Raw genomic sequence first — 19,483 nt, 5'->3', positions numbered from 1 at the left:
TCAGTTCCTAACACCTCCCCAGCACCTACCTTCCCCTTTTGGGATTGTACCAGTACTGTGCAACCTTCACAGGTCTTTAACATGCCAACCTTTTCTGCCAGCTGCTGACCAGAAGGTGTCCCAGAGGACCAGCCCTATGTCCTTTCAGCTGGAACAGCTGAATCTTTAAATGTGTGTGTGTATATATATATATATATATGCAGCAGACAGAATTCACTGGTGTTTTTCCTTCCCCTCAGCACTGCAGTCTTTCCTTTGTGCCTACACCACCTATCCCAAGGACCTCAAGCACATCTTCCACATCAAATCTCTCCACCTGGGTCATGTGGCCAAGAGCTTTGGGCTGAGAGATGCCCCCCAGAACCTGACTGCTCTTCCAACTGCAGGCTCAAAGAGGAAAACCAAGCCAAGACCAAAAAGGTAGGTCAGCCTGATGTTCCTGAGCTGTGCTCTGCTTTGCTCCTCGAGGTGGTTGGGCTTGCTCCAGGAATCAAGTGCAAAATAAGCAGATCTGTTGGTAGAAATGATCCGTCTGCAAAATCCTGCAGGATCTCTCCTGAGGATAGTCTGCAGCAAGCCCAGAGTTGCAGCTCCATCCCCTCTGGTGTGTGCTCAGGGTCCTCCTGTTCTGTGTAAGGAGTTGGAGACTCCCTGGTGCTGCTGGAGGAGCCCTGAACCCTCTGCTGTGGCTGCAGGGGAGCTGAAGGTGCTCAGTGCATCTGATCCTGGCTGCTGAGTTGGTTCAGGACAGATAATCCTCTCTTTTGGGATCTCAGTGCTGAGGACATGCTCTCTTCCCCTGTGCAAAGGCAGGATCCAGTAAAATCATTGCAATAATTCAAAGGAGGAAGATCTTTTTTCTTTATCAGCATCAATTGTGGCTCTTTCCATGTAATTGTTGCTGCAAACCCTGTTAGCAAACCTTAGCCATGCAATTAAAGCACTAATCCACATAATTGTTCCAGGGCTGGGCACTTCTCTTGCACATGCACCTATCCTGTGAAAAGGAAAAAAAAAATGCAAGGGGAAGGGATTTGAAAATAAAAAGTTGGAGCCTGCATTGTCCTGCTTTCAGCAGCCACCAGGGACAGGCCACTGCTCTGCCTCCTGCTCCAGCTGACCCTCCTCAGCAGATGGGCAACAGGATGGGAATGCCCCTGTGAGCAGGGGATTTAAGGGAGCTTTATTTCGGGAAGAATAGCCTGATTAGCTGATAAAGAGCATGTAAGATGGTATGGGGTGGGCTTTGATGTCTTGCTGGCCCAGCAGGGTGTCAAGCTATGAGTGACAGTAGCGTGTCACAGGATTACTTGGCCTGTAACAAAGCCTCTCTCTGTTCCTGTGATGTTGCTACTCTGTTAGAGCTACTTTTTCCCTTGTTACAAACCTCTTTTAGATGGGGGTTCCTCCTCCCCAAGTCTTCATCCCATTATAGCACAGACAAGCTCAGGATACAGTAGGTATTTACACACAGGACCTGTGGGGTTGGGGGATGTGGAGGTGTTGGAACAAATGGTCTGAGAGTGATTTGAGAGCTCATTTGCACGTGGATCACAGAACTGCAGCTCAAGGAAAGTGGGCAGACTTTGCACGGCTCTGTCACAGCTCAAGCTCCAGATTTCAAATCCGGGAGCATCTGCAAAGACCCTGCAAAAAATAGCCAACGTTGTGATGTGCAACAGTTGTTCCTGCCTGGGGAGCTTGGCTTTAATCAGCTTTCTCTGTGTGTGCTTAAAAAAATAAATAAAGGGAGGGGGTATATTAGTATTTATAGGATAGTTTAGAGAAAGTGAATATTGATTCAAATTCAGTCTGCACGTGCATAAATCCAAGATTATGCTATTAACTTAGAGAATTGCTCTTGATTTCACACTGACAAAGCAGAAAGCAAAACTTTGCCTGCCATTTAGAAGACAAATGGTTTCTAATTGTAAAATGCAAGGCCTGAAATTATAACAGCACAGTCACAGAGCAATCTTTTTAATTCTATTTCTCACATGATGCTGTGAGTGTTGGTTGTCGTATTACACATTGTCTCCCAACATCTGATACTGGTTTTTAATCAGGCTGCTCACTAAAGCCTCATCTCTCAGCACCTGCCTAAGGAATAAAGAGCAGGCACTCCAGGTTGAAAGTGGGGTAAAGGCAATCATTAAACGTTTCCCTGAGAGGACAAAGAAAACTTTTCATTTCTTTTGAAGTCTCCTTTTGTGCTTGGCGCCTCCTTGGAGAGCCTGCTGAGGGAAGGTGAGACAGTGAGAGGGAGCAGCCAGGTGTGTGATGTTCCAGTGCTGAAATGTGGGAGCAGCCCTCTCCTCATTGCCCATGTCAACTTCCATGCATTTTTCAGAGGTCTTTGTGCAAACCAGCTGTCCCCTTAGCTGGAGCTGATCTTGCAAAACCCGATCTGAAAACAGAAAAATAATTGTCGGCGCTGTTTTCAGAAAGTTGCAGCGCGGTGTTGAGGTGAGAGATGAGCACAAGAACCAGATACTGCATATTGAATTACAGTACATCAGCTTAGTCAGTGTCTGGGCTCATGCTTTGACTGCAGGCTGGAGGCAAGGAAGCTGATCCCACCTCCACGGAGGGATTAGCTGTCCTTGCTTCGCCTGGAGTCGCAGCACGCCGAGGAAGTGGCTGACAGGCCAGATAGATTTGTCTTTTGTCTCCTTCACAATGCACATGCCACAGACCCACTGCCATTCCACCATGCATCCCTGTGCTGCTCAGGCTTTTGCATTCTGGATCAACTGAGGGCCTGCTTTCCCTTTGAAATCAGGAAGGCCAGTGTGTGCCCCCAAAGGCTTTCACTGCAGTGGGCAGTTGCAACTTAATTTGGCTTTTTTGTGAGTTCAAGCCATCACAAAGAAAGGTGACTCTTCAGTTCAGCTGATTCTGTGGAGCTCCCTGCTACAGGAATTTCTGATGCAAGAAATGCTCAGAAGGATTGAATTTACTTATGAGTATCAAGAATTTCTACAGCTTATGCAAAAAGTGATGTAAAAACAAAGGTGAAAACCCCCTCGTGCTTTAGAGTTTGAGTCCAACCCTCAAGTGAAATGGGATCAGGAAGAGGAGTTTGAGAGCACTGCTGTACATCATTATCACAGTGCCATTGCTCTGATGTGGAGATGGGCATGGCCTGAAGGCTTTGGCTGCAGGATCATTGTGTTAATTCATTCTTCAGCATGGTCAGATAGAATCAGACAGCTCCTGGGAAACAGACCTTGTAGCCCTGTGTCCTCCATGTGGCCAGGGCAGCAGTTTCCTTTGGGTGCAAACTCGGGGCTTTTTACCTTCTCTCCCCCCTGACATCCTTGGTTCCACTTTTGAACATCTTGGTATTGACAATTTTTGAAAAATACAGGGTTTGTGACTCGAGGCTGCAGCTGGGCCTCCCTGCACAGAATTGTCTCATCATTAGAAGCACTTTCCTTGCCAGTTTTTATGTGCACATTTAGAGCTTTCCTGATATCACTTAATTAGTCAAAATGCAGCTTTGGAATTCTGCCCACTGGGAATTTCACTTTGGGCAGTCTGCTCTAGAAAGCCAAACTGGAGCTCAGGTAAGAGCATGGGCAAATGGAGCCAAAAATGAGAGTAAGAGACACGGCTGCTGTGAAAGGAAACATCACCATCACTCTTCATTAAGGCAGTTCAGGACACAGGTGAGTCCTGGCTACCACATCATGGTGTTATAAAAGAAATCTTCTTATGAAATTAAAGTTTTATAGTTGCAAAATCCATCTGATTGTTTCCTGCCTACAGCAGTGCCCTTTATTACTGTCCTGTTCCACTGTGGCTGCAGCACAGAGTCTTTGCTCCATCTCTAATCAAGTTAACAGTGCTTGCCCACAGAGCTGGAAAACCTCTGTGCTGGGGGCTGTGCACCAAAAATTGTCATCTCTCTCTAATTGAAATATATTCTGATCTCTGGGCTGGGAAAGGGCCTGACAGAAGCAAGAATCCTGGGAGGATCCCAGCCTGCCAGTGCTGCTTTTGGCCTTTTTCCATAGGGTGAAGACCAAGGGATGGCAGTGAAAGTGAGATGGGGGTTTCTGTGTGGCTGAAATGCATTTGACTTCATTAGGGCAAGGTGGGCTTTGCTGTTCAGCACATTCCAGTGTGGAGACCACCCTGCCCTGAGTGTTCTGGAACAGGCTTGGTGCTCATTCTGGCTGGGTAATAATTTTCCTTGATCTTCTCAAGCATCTGCATCAGCTGGGAGCAGAGGACCTGGGCCATCTGTTGACCTGTCGAGAGCAGTGGAGGATTGCTGATGGATTTCTTGCCCCCACTCTGCAAAAACAACAGCAGCAAAACCAACCCAAACAGGGTTGCATTGGCTGCAGATGGTTCATCCAATGCTATAAGTAGGAAAAGCAGGTGTTGCAGCAGCCTTGGCCCAGAGGTAACCCAGCTCTGCTGCTGGCACAGTGTCAAGGAGCTGTTGGAGATGCTGTCAGGCAGATTGATGGCGCAATCCACGTTGAAATGTTTTCTGATAAATGGAACGGCCTCCTCAGGTCTCCTCCAAAGACACACCATGAGTTCTGGGACTGTGTGTCAGAACTTCATCCTCCTCCTTCCTCAGCTGGAGCAATTTGGGAGCCTTTGGTTGCTGCAGATGCCGGGAGTTGGTTAAAGGTCACTACACCTGTGCGCTGCATTGCAGCAGCATCTCACACAGCAAGACAAAGGAACAGGCAGTGATGCCAGCCAGGCTGAGAGGCACCTCCAAGAACACTCACACTGAGGTGAAAGATGAGCAGAGGCATCTTCTGAGCCAGGAGAAGGAGATCAGTGCAAAGCATTCAGATTTCCTCAGAGATGGAGGGTTGGGCAGCACCAGCATCCCTAAGATCCCTGTGGCTCCCAGGTGGGGAAGGGGAGCAGCAGGTTGGGAACAGCTCGGTATGTGAGTGTAGAAGGGAACTGAAGCAGAGGAGAGAAGGATTTTACTCTTTCCTTCACTGGACACTTTTTCTTCCAGATGTTCCTCTCTTGCCTTTTCATCATTCAGTGATGTATTTAGCAAGATTCACAAGTTTCTCATGTTTAAACAGTGTTTAAATCATTCCAGTTTTCTGGAGAATAACAGATTTTTATTTTTTGTCTTTAAAACTTTGGCCTGGTCTTTTCCAGCCTTTGAGGAGATAACAAAGTCATCTAGGGACAGTTCCTCTTTTTCCTTATTACCTCTCTGCTGAGGGTCTTGGTACCAGCTTTTGTGAGGTTGCAGCTTCATTACAGATGAGCACAGGCAGCTCTGAACCTGAGTCTTTTATTCCTTCCTCTGTCTCAGTGCCATGATACCTAGACATGAGATCACAGCAAGAGATGCTCATCACCCATGTGCTTTTCCAGTGATGGGAACATGGGTTCTGTCTGTGTTGCAAATGCATCTTTACAGCCTTTCTGTGAAGCTTTTTGCATAGTATCACCACAGAGCTCCCTTAAATTAACATCCCACCAGCCCTCAGCACCAGGGAAAGCCCAGGGAGCTGGGAGAAGGGACATGGAGGCCAAAGAGGTTAAAAACCTTGCCCAAGGATGCTCAGGAGTGAGTGTTAAGGTCTTGCTCAGTTCTCCTGGGTTTTGTCTCATAACCTTGGTGAGGGAAGGTGCCCTGTGGTTATCTTGCTGCTCCCAGAGACTGTCACCAGTTGGGCAGAGAGGGGAATTTACAGCTTTACAGCAGGAATCTGGGCTCCTGAGCTGGTGCAGTTTCCTGGTGTGCTGTCACTGCAGGCTGGTGCTGTTCCCTGTAGCTCTTCCATCTCATGGTTACACAGGGCCTTGACAGCTGCTTTTCTTCTCTCTGTGATGAGCACAGGTTCCACAGCACAACTCCATTGATTTTTGTGGCCCTGGGTTAGAGGGAGAGAGCTCCCTTTTCCCTGCATCCCTGCTTTTCTGTGTACAGCTGATCACCTCAGCAGGGAGTATTGATTTACTAATTGGGCAGCAATTTCACCTGATTGATAATAAAGTGTTGGACAACCTCCCTGCTGAGCTGCAGCTACTGGTGGATTCCTTGTCCTTCTGCAGCAGAGAGTTCCCTGTTGTTAAGTAAACTGGTGTGTTGCTTGGAAACCCAGGAATTACAGTAGGAAATGCTTGGAGACAACAATCAAAGTGTTAGATGGGAACTTCACCCACTGGTGGAGGGGGCTGAGCAGAGGATACCCCTGCACAGGCTGAGGGAAAGGAGCAAGCAAACACCCCAGGCAGCCAGGAGTTCACTTCCCATGTCCTCCCTGGGTGTTTGGCCTATTGAATGCCTTGATCCATTGCTGCAACCAGAATTGCTGCCTTCTCTTCAACACCCAGCACGGGTTTGGACACCTGAAGGTGCTAGAAGGTGTCACCTTTAGGACTGCTGAGTTGTCACCAAAGCTCACTGGTGTGGCTGTGGGGCTGCTGTTCACTTCAGTTCCCTCCTGTGCAGAGGGACAGACAGATTTCTGTTCTGTTTTTCTGGAAACACCTGAGATCTGTTGCAGGTCCTTACTAGAACTTGCTCAGAGGTGCACCCTGGAGGTGTTCAAGGCCAGGCTGGAAGGAGCTCAGGTTGGAGCTGGTCTAGTGAAAGGAATGAGGTGTTTAGGGTCCCTTCCAACCCAAACCAGTGACTCTGTGGTGATGAAGAGGAGCGTGGGACATGCCAACACCAGTGGCTGTGGACACCCTGTTGTCCCAGGACCGTGGGAACGAGCTAGGGAATGACTGGTCCTGCACCCAAGAAATTGTATTTTAAATAGCTGAGGGTGAGCTCTGCCCAAGGTTAGAGAGCAGGAGAGGCAGAACTCATGGTGGGAAAATGCTGAGTGAGTTTTTATATTTATATCTGGCAGTTTAGGGCTGCAGGGGCACCCATGTTGGAGTTTGGTGGCCATGCAAAATGCAGCTACCCTTGCAAAAGCCAGTCTCTGGAGAGGGAGGCTGTGAGGTGCATGGGATGGCTGCAGGACACTGCCAGAAAAGAAAATCTGTTGGGTTTAGACTCATGATTTTAATTTTTCCCCTGGTTTGTTTGGGAGAGGGTTTTGTTTTCAAGCTCTATTTATAAAATGTTTCCATTGTTCAAGGTAATTGGGCTGTTAGGTTGGTTGTAGAATAATAATAATAATAATAATAATAATAATAATAATAATAATAATAATAATAATAATAATAATAATAATAATATTTCCAAACTGCTGTGTCACCTCATTCATCAGCCTTCAGGCACACAAGCTTCCCTCCTTCTCCCCACCACCCCTGCAAGAGCATTTGTACAGAACAAAGGCTTGCTTTGAAAAACGCCGTGATATTTTGCCACCTTTGTGGAAACCTGTCACAACAAAACCTAATTTTGCATGAGGCAGAATTTCAAATCAAGCCTCGAGGAAAGGGAGCTGCTCCTTCTCTAATGTGCAACTGTCAGTGGCATTGCAGGAGAAGGGGCTCTGAATTCCTGAATTCCTCTGCTCTTCCCCCTGCCCAGGTCTGAGCTGCTCAAGAAGACCCACAGCAAACGCCGCCTTGCTGAGCTCCTGTGCTCTGAATATTCCAGTGGGATGGACACTTCCAAGGTCAAGAAGAAGAAGAAAAAGCAGAGAAAAGCTGGCAACCAGCAGATTCCAACATAAGCCAGGCCCTTCCAGTCACTGGCTGTAAAAGCTGCTGGAGTGCCTCAGCCGGGGGTCAGGGTGACCTGCCAAATCAGCTGAGGAGTGTTTCAATCCATCAGGCAAGTGTGGGAGGGATCCTGGGGATCTTGGCCTCCTCCCCTTCATTCCATAGGTCCAAGTGGAACGGAATCTAGGCGTGTCCTGCTGTACTGCTGCACTGAATGTGGCCTCCTGAAGATGCGCCGTGTTCCTAAGATGGTTTTTTAGCAAGAAAAATAAAAAAAGGTTAAATATGATTTTCAGAGAAACGTGATGTGTGTGTAACATAAAAGTGAGACAAGTTTGGGCAGGCAGGAGGTGCTTTTCTGTTTAAGGAACGCCCCACAATCCCTTCAGGGTAAACATGGCAGGGGAGGAGCACCACGGAGAGGGGAATCTTCCCTGTCCCCTGTCACTGTAAAGGGAGCACTTCTGCTCCTGTCTCAGGTAATGAAGCCACACTGCTGCCACCTCCTCTCCTGTCCTCTGTGCACTGGGCAAGGTCTGTCCCTGGTCACTATTAGTCAGAATTGCCACCCTCAGTGATGCCAGTGGCAGGATTGTGGAGAGCTCTTCAGTGCAGTGACACAGTCCCTTTGGGGCAGAGCTCACGGGCACAGAACTCCCTGTCAGAGCTCCTGGGGACAAACTTTGTCACTGTGGGAAGGAGCCAGAGTGGAATCCAGCAGTCTCCAAACTTCTCCTTGCCTGCAGCACGCTGTCATTCCTGATTATGTAACACAGAGGGAGTCTGAGGTGTCTCACCTCTCTGAACATTAAAGCAGGTTCTGACCCAGCCTTTTGGGGCTCTCTGCCTTGCCTGGGCCTCTTTGGGCTGATGGATTTCACTTCATGCTTTTCCCATTTGCCATCCATCTTGTTCCCATCAGGGAGCTGGGACTCTGGGAAAAGGGACACAGGATGGCCCCAGTGTGCTGAGGCTGGCACTTGTTCACCACAGGGTGTGAAATGAAACCCAGCCTGCCCTGGGAGTGGGAAAGGGCCCCCAAAGCCTGCAGGAGATCTCCCTACAGATGAGCATCCACCTGTCCCTCCCTCTGCTTCTTCCAGCCCCTCCTAGAGCACAAGCACCAAGCAGGGCACAGGTGAGAGCAGCACAAACCCAGCCAAAACACAACTTTCTGCTCCCTGCACGGGTCTTCCTCGAGGAGAGGGATGAGGAAGAGCAGCCCACCATGACCTGAGCCAGGCATGTTTCATGCAGGAGCAGAAAGTGCTCAAATAGTGGCAATTTCAGACGTCAGAAGGAAGAAAAGTACTGAAAAAGGAGTATAAACAGATGAAAATGATGCCTTGTAAATGCAGAATTGAGGGCACCTACTTTGGGCTGTAGTGAGTCATACAAAGGATTGTAGGAGAGCAGCAATCAGCCCCAAAGTATTTAATTTCTGAAGTGAAGGTAACTTTTGAAACCAGATTTTTTCTTTCCTCCCTGGCAATTATCAAACACTTCAATTTCACTGCAATACTTTTTTCAACACTTCTGAAAGATGACAGAAAGGCTCCAGTATCAAATTAACCATGATTTTTCAGAGAGAATGAAATTACAAACATTTATTAGATTAAAATAAAATAACAAAGCCCACCTGATTTTATTATGAGAACTATTTGGAAGAGCAATCAGGTTTAAGGCAAATGTCAAACAGAAAAGAAACCCCTGAGGATGAAAATGACTCAGAATGATGCAGAGAGTGCAAGTTTGGGAATGATCTTGTGCATGAAGAGAAAGTACATGACCTTCTCCTGGCTGACTGTCACGTAGGAATTAATAGGGACTATTGGCAAATTCCTAAGAGTAAGAGAAAAGGCCAACAGCACATAGGTGAGAGACATCAGGAGATCTCAGTGCTGCCTGTATTAAACAGTACAAATGGTTATGATGAATAAAGTGATTTTAAAAAATATTAGAGTGCCTTTTTCTTTCAGCTTCACCATCTTTAGCAGATAGGGCTGGATACCTTGAGTGATTAGGGAAAGAGAGAGGAGGAGATTGTTGAATAAGTGTTAAAAGAAATGCACCTGAGTTTTCTCCTAGTAAACTTGAAGGCTGATGAGAAAAAGGTGTTTGAATTGTGGCTGGGTGGGCAGGAGTCAAACTGTGCCCTTATTTACACTTGGGCAGCTCCAGATTGGCTCTGAGCTGGCCTCACCCTTGTGCACCCCTCAATTCAAGAAGAACCCGGTAGGTTTGGGGTTGATTTCACTCAAATCACCCTTTCATTCAGCAGGGCAGGGTGTGGTGCTTGGAGCTGTGAGCTGCTCTAGCATTCCATCATTTCCACCACCTGCACATCACCACCACCCGCAGCAGGACCAGGGTGTTGTGTGTGCAGAGGTTCCCAAATCCTCTGAGCACCCAAATGCCAGAGGAGCAGCCAGGGGTGACAGTGCATTCCCGTGGCATGGAGCAGGTGGATGTTGCCCTGAACTTCTCCTGGATTTGTCCCTTCTTGCCCTGAGGTATGTGGGGTGTGCTGAGGGTCTTGGCTGGGTGGGAGCTGGCAGGGGAGGGAGCTGGGTTTGCCTTTGGTCATGTTTGCTTGTCTGGATTGAGGTGGAGGGCAAGGGCCTCACTGCCCTGCAGCCCCAGATCCCCGAGTTTGGTCTGGGAGTTGTGGCACTGTGTAACTTTTCTACAAAGCTGCTTGTGAGTCAGACCAGGGCTTAGCTGGGTTTGCCTTCCCTGCTCTCACACCCTGAGATTGCAGGAGATGCTCGTGTGTTTTCTCAGCTCTCTTCTGGCTCCGTGTCCTTTAGCTGTGGTAGGAGCTCACACCCTCCTCTCCTCTGCAGCTGGAGGGTTCACACTGCAAGGCTTTGGATTAGGAAAAAGCAAGGAGAGGGTCACAGTTGAACACCAGGGACTGGGTCAGACACAGGTCCCTGACTGCTGAGAACACCATAACTAGGCAGGGTAGAAAGCAGCAGAACCTCCCTGTGTACAACACCTTGTTTTCTCCATGAACCTGGGAGAGGGCAGGAAGAGCAGCAGTGCTCTGGGCTTTCCATTCTGACGTAGTTTTGTTTGGTGCTCGGATGAAGCCATGGAATATCTCAGCTAGAAACAATTCTGCTGCTTGCAATGACTCTGTGTGTGCTGGCATGAGCTGTGGCTGTTCTGAGGGTGCTGGTCCTGGTTAAAGCGGTGCCAGGAGGGGAGGAAGGTGGCCCTTGAGCTGGGTAAAAGCCTGGAAGGGACCTGAGAGCCAGGACTGTGTTTGGCCCTGGCAAACCCATTGTACCTCTGGATCCAGAGCCTGGAGCTGACAGAACCCAACCAGCAGCAGCAGTTTGTCTGTTGGGCTCTGTACCCTGGAGAAATCCCTGCTGCAATACTCCAAAAGTTTCCCTGCTGGGACTGGTGCTTCTCAACTGTTCTGGTTTTTTGCTTTCATGTAATTTCATCTCAGCACAGCCTGTCCTACCCCTGGGGCTTTGCCAGGATTGTGCCCACCTGGCACCATCCTCTGGAAACATTTCCAGCCTGCTCAGGGGCTGCTGTAGGTGCAGGGCCAGTGCTGGTGGGTTCTGCTGTGGGACACCAGCTCCCATCTCAGCCCCTGCACACAGGCTGGAGGTGAGGTTGATCCTCCAGCAGGTTTTGAGGCTGCTGAGATCCTCCCAAACACGATGCTGCTCATGTGGCAGTGCTCTCTGCTTAGAGCCTGCGGTGTCTTCCCTAAACTGTTTTATCTTGAAGCTTGGCTCTGCTGTGAGATCTCCCTGGCAGCAACAGCTCCAGCCCTGCTGTCCCCTCTGCTCTTTCCTTCCCACCATGCCCAGTACAGCCATCCCCTTTCCCAGGGCAGAGCATTCCTCGGGACTCTGTCCTGCTCTCTCCTCCCATCCTCCTAGCACAAACTGGACCCTGGCACTGTGTTAAGGTGCTGGCTCAGACCCACTGGTACAAGGAAGTTTCCAGCTCCTTCCAGATGTGAAATGGCAAATTTAAATATTGCAATTACAAACGTGTAACGAAGCCTTGTACTTCATTAATGTAAGAGGAGGAATCTGCTACGGCTACAAGGACAATTAAATATTAGAGAATGTCTTTGATTCACATTCCTGCTGTGTAAATGGGAGGAAGGTTGCTGTATGCTCCTTGCCTTTGCGCTCACAAAATGAAAAGCACACCCACTGCAAGTTGTCCTTTGATAGATTTTTAATATGATTTTAAAGAGTTTTGTTTGGCCTCATTCTTATTCAATGAGATTAATTTAAAGCACTTATCCCCTGGGTTTAAGTCAATCCATGTAGGATTTGGGACGGGGGTTGTTGCCCAGGGAGGGGGTTGTTTGCAGGCCTCTCTGAAAGACTCCTTTCCCACTTCATTAACCCCGAGCTGGGAGCGACCCCCCTTCCTCCTCCTCCTCCTCCTCCTCCTCGCCCAGCCGAGGCCCGGGGATTTACCAAACTCCGCCATTCACATGCAAAGAGCCGGCCCCATGCACAAAGGCCGGGGGCTCTCGCCCCCAGGCGTGGCTGCGCATTTGGCCGAGCCGACAATCGCGGGGCTCGGGGCGGACGGGGCAAAGCTCCCGGGACGGAGCCGGCCGGGGGCACCGGGCTGGGACCCGGCCCGGGGAGCCGGGCAGGGGGATCTGGAGGGCCGGTGGGTGCCGGGGGGGCTCGCAGACAGCCAGGCCCGCCGGGGGGACCCGCAGCCCATCTGTCGGCTCCCCGAGCCGGCCAGCGCTGCCCGGCTGTCCCGGGCACCAGCTGCCGGGCCCGCTGGCCGCGGCCAGATGAGCGACACTTTTAAAGGGTGGAAACAATCCATTTTCCAAAGCGATCATTTAAAGCACTTAGGCAATTATACACTTAAGATTAGCGTTATTAATTCACCGGAGTCGCGGCTATCACCGCGCCGGGCTGCCCCGGCTCCCCCGCCGCTCCCGGGGCCGGTCCCGCATGCCGGCACTGGAGCCGGGCCCCGGGGGGACACCGGGCCCCGGGGGGACACCGGGCCCCGGGGGGACACCGAGCCCCGGGGAGCGAGCGGGGGGCTCCGTGCGATGGGAGGTGGGAAAACTCCTCTTTGCTTTTCCCTTCCCCTCGGCCGCGGCCGTTCCGCCCGAGCAAACAAGCGGGAGGGGAAGAAGGGGCCGGCGGAGGCGAGACTCGTTTGTTTGTAAAGAAGTTTTATTTCCACATTTAAAAAAGGGGGGAGCGGGAGCGGCTGCGGCGCCCCGAGCCCCCCCGCGCCCCCCGCCCGGCCGGGCCGGCCCCGGGATACAGACTGACAAGAATCACTTACACAAATACGCCCTTAGGGTTCACAAATAAATAATTCATATACATTTTGCACCGTATTTACATTCCACCGCTTTTTTTTTTTCTTTTTTCTTTGTTTTTTAATTTTTTTTTTAAGTTTAAGTTTAAGTTACGGACGTCCCAAAGTCTCGCTGGGGCCATCGGCCCGGGCCACCCCGCGGTCCTTCCCGGCGGCGGGGCCGCTGGCCCAGGCTCGGGGAGCCGGAGAAAGCGGGGAGCGCTCTCCCCGGAGCCGCCCGTGGCAGGTGTGGCTCGGCTCCCCTGACTGTTCCTGGGGAGGGGGCGGAGAGGCGAAGCCCCCCCGGAGCATCCGACCCCCGCCCGTGCTCCCGGCGCCGTCCCGGGCCGGGGTGGGGGACACGCAGCGGCCCCGCTGCCCGTCGGGGGCACAAGGGGGTAAAAGGTGGCGAGTGCCCCGCGGGGTGAGGGGCAGCTCTGCCGGCTCCGTCCCGCCAAGCCTGTCCTTGATCCTTGCATTCTTTATATATTATTTTAAAAAAGGAGGGGGTGGTGTCATTTATAATTTTATGTATATATATATATATATATTTGGGGATGAGCGGGAGTCTGTCTCTTGCTCGCGGCCCCAGAGGTGTGGGGTGGCCCCCTCCAGCCCCTCCCGGCCCGGTGGGTGCCGGCGGGGCTGCCCGGGCGGCCGGGGCTCACCGGGGCTGTGCAGCCCGGGGCAGGACGCCGGGCAGCGGGGGCAGAGGCGGCGGGGGCTCGCTGCCGCCCTGCAGTCCGTGGATGAGGATGCGGGGCACCAAGGGTCTCTGTAGGGCGGGGGGCGGCGCGCTGGGTCCGCGGTACAGGTAGAGGGCGGCGCCGGGGTCCAGGTTGGAGACCAAACTCTGCGGGTAGAAGTAGGGCGAGGGGAACATCCTCTGGAGGGCTGAGTAGTTGCCAGCCTCAGCCAGCAGCTCCAGGCCCACCGCCGTCTGCCTTTTCCACTTGGTCCTGGGGGGGCAAGTCGAGAGAATGGGTCAAGGAGGGGAGGGATGCTCCCAAAGCCGCTCCCGGGCTCTTTTTACCCCTTGCACACCCCATTTCCCGGGCTCTGCTCTCATTGAGCATCCCCGCTCCCACCGCTGGCTCCCAGGGCCGGCCTCTCCATAGGGCAGGGATGGGATGTGATGGGATTCAACGGGATGGGACGCAGACCCCATTAATAGGGGGAGGGAGCTTATCTCCCTGGCGGTCCCGCCGCCGCAGCCCGGTGTGAGCGCCCACGGAGCTCTCCCGGCCGTCCCGGAGCCAGAGCTCGGCTGGGACCCGATGGCGGGATGCGAATCCCGGCGACAAAAATCGCGACAGAAATTCAGTCCCTTCCTGGGGGTGTAAATCCCAGATTGTCACACGACCCGAGGAGGACATGGGGGATCCGTAAGCTGAGCGCGGGTGCTGCGATCACCGCGATGCTCCAGCCCGAGGCCGCGGCGGCCCCGCTCCGCCGCCCGGGGCTCCGGGACCCTCTCCCCGGGCCCGGCCGCTGGGGAGGCTGCGGGAGTCCCGCGGGGGGACAGGCGTGGGGCAGGGTCCCGGGGAATTCGTTTGCGGCAGATATATTGATATATATAAATATATGGATGATACACGTCTGTGTCTAAATACACACATATATGTATGCATATATATATGTATGTATGGATGGAAGTGTATATTTTTATATGCGTATATATCAGTTTAGGCATACATATATATAAATGTATATAAATATATATTCATGTGTGTGTGTGCCGGAGAAGCCCCGGCCCCAGGATCTCGCCGCCGGCGGGCTGGGCTGGCTGGGGAAGGGCTGGGAGCTCAGTTTCGGCTCCAGCGTGTCCTTGCAGGAGGGATTTGGGGAGAGGAGGGGTGATCACAGCGTCCCCCGCCGCCCCTAAACTTCCCCAAAGCCCCGACTTGGGGGAATCTTTGCCGATGGAGAAATGGGACTGGAAACGATGGGGAGGGAGGGTAAAACCTGGAACGGGCGAGGGGACAGGGCGGGGGCTGCAGCCGGGGATCCCTCGTTTGGTGTCTGTGGCAATGGTCGGGGCTGGCGATGTCGGGACAAACCCACCGAAGCCACCTCGTCGCCAGCCCTTTTACAGATTTGTCGCTGAAGCGCTAAACCTATTTCCACCAGTAAATTATTCATCATAATAATAATTGTGTAATTACTGTAAAGGGTGTTAATTATTGATGCCCAAAGCAGTAATTGGTATCTATTATTAATGGGCCGATGTGTTATGCTGTTGTGTTTAGCTGGAAGCCCGGTCCTGCCTCCCCGCCTTGCCGGGGCTGGGGGCACGGATTGCCCCTCCTGCCCCACACCCGTCCTGCCTCGGCATCGCTTTTCTCCCCTTGGCTTTGGGGTGAAAGGCCCCGGGAGAGGCGGGGACGGGCCGGACATCGCCCCTGTCCCGGTGCCGGGAGGGACAGGGTGGTTTTGGGGTGCAAAATCCCTGCGTGGTTTGGGGGTGCGCGGCCGGGGAGGGGAGCAGGGCGGGATCCCGGCGCCGTGGGCAGGAGGGAACGGTGCATTTTTACCTTCTGTTCTGGTACCACGTTTTCACCTGCGTGTCGGTGAGGTTGAGGGAGGCGGCCAGCTCCATCCTGTCCTGCACGCTCAGGTATTTTTGCCTCTCGAAGCTGCGCTCCAGCTGGGCCAGCTGATGGTCGGTGAAGGCGGTGCGGGCTTTGCGCGGCTTTTTCAGCCGCACCGGGGGACTGTCCCGGGAACTGGAGATCTCTCGGTCCCCTTCTTCTTTCACTGAGAGGGAGGAAAAGAGGCCAGGTCAGAGCAGGAGGGGAATTTCCCTCAGCAAAGGGGGTGACCCAGTGCAGGGCTCGGCTCCGAGTGGGGCTCACGGCACATTTGCTCTGCACCCCCGTAAATTTTAAGCCCGGCTGCCAGGGGGAACTCAGGGGCTCCCCGAGCCGGGCCCGGCTTTTCCCCGTCCCGAGGGTCTGGGATCAGGAACGCTGGACTGTGCCGAGAGAACCCTCGGCCCGGCCCCGCCGCCCTCCTGCCCAGACCCCCCTGAGCCCCCTCACCCCTCATTTCTCTCGGGGCAGGACCTTCCTCTGGGCGTATTCCCCCAAACTCAAATGCATTCTCGGTGCTTGGATATTTTTTATTTCCTTCTTTTTCTATCTACATTTCTCTCTATCTTTCTCTCTCTCTTTTTTTTTTTTTTTAACCAAAACAAACCAACCAAAACCGAAAATTACGAGCCCTCATTTTTTGGAGGGGAATGTTGCTGTGCTGGTCCTGCCTCCCCTCTCCCCTCCGCGGAGAAGCCTCCGTCCTCTCGGGGATGCTGCCGGGGCACGCAGCAAGCCTCCCTTCTCCAGAGCGCACAACGAAATACCGGGGAAAGCACTTGGCAAACCCCGGTTTAACCCTGGTATTTATCTTTTAAAAAGACCGAACGAGAGGGGCTGCTGGCGGTTCGTTAGCGCGGTCGGTACATACGCGCCGGCGGAGCGATGCGGGAATTTACGCTGCAAAATGTTGGATGTGATGGAAGAATTAAGGAGCAGCAACAAAAATAAAAGGGGGAAAATAAATTCCTGCTTGTGCTCGCCTCCTCCTATCTCCTGGAGGAGATTATGGAGCAAATAGGTTCGATTTATACAAATCGGCGGCGTTTGGATTTGTTGTTGTTTTGTTTTTTTTTTTTTTAACAGGGGTTGATGTTAAATTTGCTGGTGGCGGGGGTGAGTAGGGACAAGGCTGGAGCCGAACGCGAGCTGATTTCTCTCTGTAGGAAGACAATAATCCGGTTAATTGAGCCACCGGGGAGTGAAACCCTTCAACCAGAAATCCTGGCTCTGGCCGAGCAGGCAGAACGAGCCGGGGATGATCCTTGGGCGGGGAGATCCGGTCCCGGTTCCCGGGGAAGCGGCAGCCCCGACCCGCCGGAACCGGGCAGGGGGCTCGGCCCCGCTCTCTCCCGGGAGCGGCCCCAAAGTTTGTCGGACTTTTTGGAGGAGTAAAGAGGGTCTGGCCTCTTTCATCCCGAGGAGGAAAATCCCCCCGGCCCCTGGGCTGATCCTCGGCTCCTAAAAAGTTCCTGCTCGCCAAAGGGCCGCAGGAACGGCGGCGACGGCTTCCCTGCTCTGTCCGGACCGGCCCCTGGCTACTCCTAGCATTAAAAAATAAATATATATATATATATGTATACATATTAAAAAAATATTTTAGGTTTTTTCGGCACTTTGGCCGCTGGGGCTTAGGCCGAGCTTCGCAGCCCCTTTGCGGAACAAATCTGGGGCGTTTTGCCCCAGGAAAGGCTATTTCCAAAGCGGCACAAAAAGAATCGCTCTGGGAACGGGGATCTTCACTCCTCCATTGATGCGGGGGTTTTACCCTCATTTGAACTGTGCTTTCCTCCCCACTTAAACTGATTTTTGTTGGGTTTTTTTTTCCTCCGCTTAGACAGTTTTAATTTAAGCAGTGGGGTTTTTTTGCGCCCCATTTAAGCGGTGTTTCCCTCGCAATTTAAAGGATTTTTTCCCCCATTTTAACGGCATTTGCAGCGTGGCCGTGGCTGTCCTGCCGCAGGGACGAGAGAGGAGCCGAGGGGCTCCGGGAACGGCCCCCACCCTAAACCAAACCCCGGGCCGGGCTCAGGGGATGCAGAGAACCCCCTTTTCTCCTCTCCCCTCGCTTCTTTCGCGTCTCGGCGATTTGGGGCAGGGGGAGAAGAGCTGCAGGAATTGGGGCCGGGTGTAGGAGGCGAGAACAAACAGCCAAGGTGGGAATCGCGGCACTGCAAAGCGGTGGGGCCGAGGTTTCCTCCCGGGGCACTTCCAACCCCGGCACCGAGCCTGGGCTCCATCCCTCGTTTGAAAATCGCCCCGTGATGTCCAGAGCCTGCCGCCGCCTTTGGAGGCTTTAATTGGGTGATTATTTTTGCCTCCATGAACCAGATTTCAGCCCAGCGGCTCCGGGAGAGCCCAGGGTGCATTTGTAGCCGGGACGGGGCTCAGCCTGTCCCCCTTTTTCCCAGTCAATCCCCACAAATTCAGCGGCCCTGCAAGGTGCCACCACCTCCCTGTTCTCCGCCCAGCTGGATGGATACCCTCTCCTTTCCCTCGCAAACAGCCGGCCAACAGTTTTCCCGGAGAAAAGTTTTTGCAGAGGTGATGCGGGTGGGATGGGAGAAGGCACCGGGGATAAACGGCTCCGAGGGGCGAGGTCTGACCCCCCGTGCCCCGACTGCGGCAGGGGGAGGCCGGGAAGGGGCTGCGGGGGCCCGGGAGGCCGAAGCCCCCGGCCCCGGGGCGAGCAGCCCCCGCATCCCGCCCCACGGCCCGCCGGCGCTGCGGATGCGGCCCGGGGTTCCCTGTCTGCACTGCTCGGTTTTGAACGATTTCCAAAATAAGAACCCAAATAACAACAATCGAATCAAACCCCGCCGACTGGCTTGTTCGTTTCTCACCGGAGCAGGGCAAATACCTGGCAAATGCGTGATTATTTTATTACGGTTCTGTTTTGGTTTGTTTGTTTTGGTTTTTCTTTTCTTTTTTTTTTATTTTTTTTTTTTCCCGCAGGCAGAAATCCGTCTCCGCTCCTCCTTTCCCGGCGGGTGGAGCGGCACAGCCGGATCTCTGCGGCGGAAGGCGGCCCCGGAGCATTCCCCGGGCTCGTTCCATGAAGCGCCTCTTGCCCCAACCCCTTCCACCGGGCCGAGCCCCACCGAGCCCCCAAGTTTCCCCAGGCTGGTGCCGATCCCTCGGTCATTTCGGGGGCGACCGACGCCGTGACCTGCCCTGAGCGGGGCTCGGGTCCGCAGTCAGATCCCAGAGCTCCGGGAGCCTCCGGGGCCGCCGTGGGCTGCGGGTCCGCGCAGCCCAGCGGGCTGAGCCGCTCTTACCTTTGTACTCCGAGTCCGAGGAGGAGCTGCTGGTGTTTTTTTCCATTTTCTCCCTAAAATCCTCGCCGGGCTTGGTGGGGATCCTGCCCGCCGGCTCCTGCCCGCCGTGAGGTCCATTGGTGCTGGAGTAAGGCGCGCAGGCTGCCAGGGGCTTGCAGTCGGCCAGGATGTCTCTGATGAGGAAGGAGGAGGTGACGGTCCGGGACTGCGAGGGAGCCGAGACCTGCCCCGGCTGGAGATGCGCATCCAGGCCCGGCCGCGGCGCCGCCGCCTCCAGGCACTCGCGGCCCGGCGAGCGGGGCGAGGGGCAGCCGCTGCTGCCCTCCGAGCGGGGGCTCAGCTCCAGCGGGGACCGGCCGTCCGCCACCAGCGGGTCCCCCTTGGGCACGGCCGGGCTGCCGGCTCGGTGGGAGAGGATGGAGTCGATCCCAAAGCCGGTGGAGCCCTCCATGGCCCCCGCGAGGTGCCGGCGCTCACACGGGCATTGGCGGGGAGGGCGCGGCGGAAGCGGGTTGATAATGATAATTAACAATAATAGGAGGGAAAAATAAAAAACAAAAAAACAAAAAAGAAAAAAAAAAGAAAGAAAAAAAATTTAAAACAACGTAAAAAGAAAAAAAAAAAAAAAAAGAGCAAAGTTCAGTCTGGGATCCGGGCAACAAT

The 19,483-nt window shown here is 53.2% G+C and overlaps 2 protein-coding genes across 2 annotated transcripts in view; one reads left to right on the top strand and one right to left on the bottom strand.

Annotated features, from left to right (window-relative positions):
• Nucleotides 1-7,915, top strand: part of DDX31 (DEAD-box helicase 31) — a 43,004-nt gene extending 35,089 nt beyond the window's left edge. Inside the window, exons 19-20 of the mRNA XM_084219427.1 lie at nt 240-420; nt 7,493-7,915. Of these exons, the coding sequence (XP_084075553.1) occupies nt 240-420; nt 7,493-7,637 (326 nt within the window). The 3' untranslated portion in view covers nt 7,638-7,915. The remainder of the gene's footprint in view (nt 1-239; nt 421-7,492) is intronic.
• Nucleotides 7,916-13,615: 5,700 nt separating this feature from the next.
• BARHL1 (BarH like homeobox 1) lies at nt 13,616-19,483 on the bottom strand (the record flags this gene model as incomplete). Its single annotated transcript, XM_084219723.1, has 3 exons — nt 18,821-19,483; nt 15,486-15,708; nt 13,616-13,910 (listed from the first exon to the last, which is right to left on the bottom strand). Exons 1-3 carry the CDS (start codon nt 19,269-19,271, stop codon nt 13,616-13,618), a joined length of 969 nt encoding a protein of 322 aa, XP_084075849.1. The 5' UTR covers nt 19,272-19,483.

Source organism: Fringilla coelebs, assembly GCF_963513975.1.
Source record: "Fringilla coelebs genome assembly, chromosome: 21".
NCBI classification, from domain to species: domain Eukaryota; kingdom Metazoa; phylum Chordata; class Aves; order Passeriformes; family Fringillidae; genus Fringilla; species Fringilla coelebs.
This window is presented reverse-complemented; position numbering and strand designations above follow the sequence as displayed.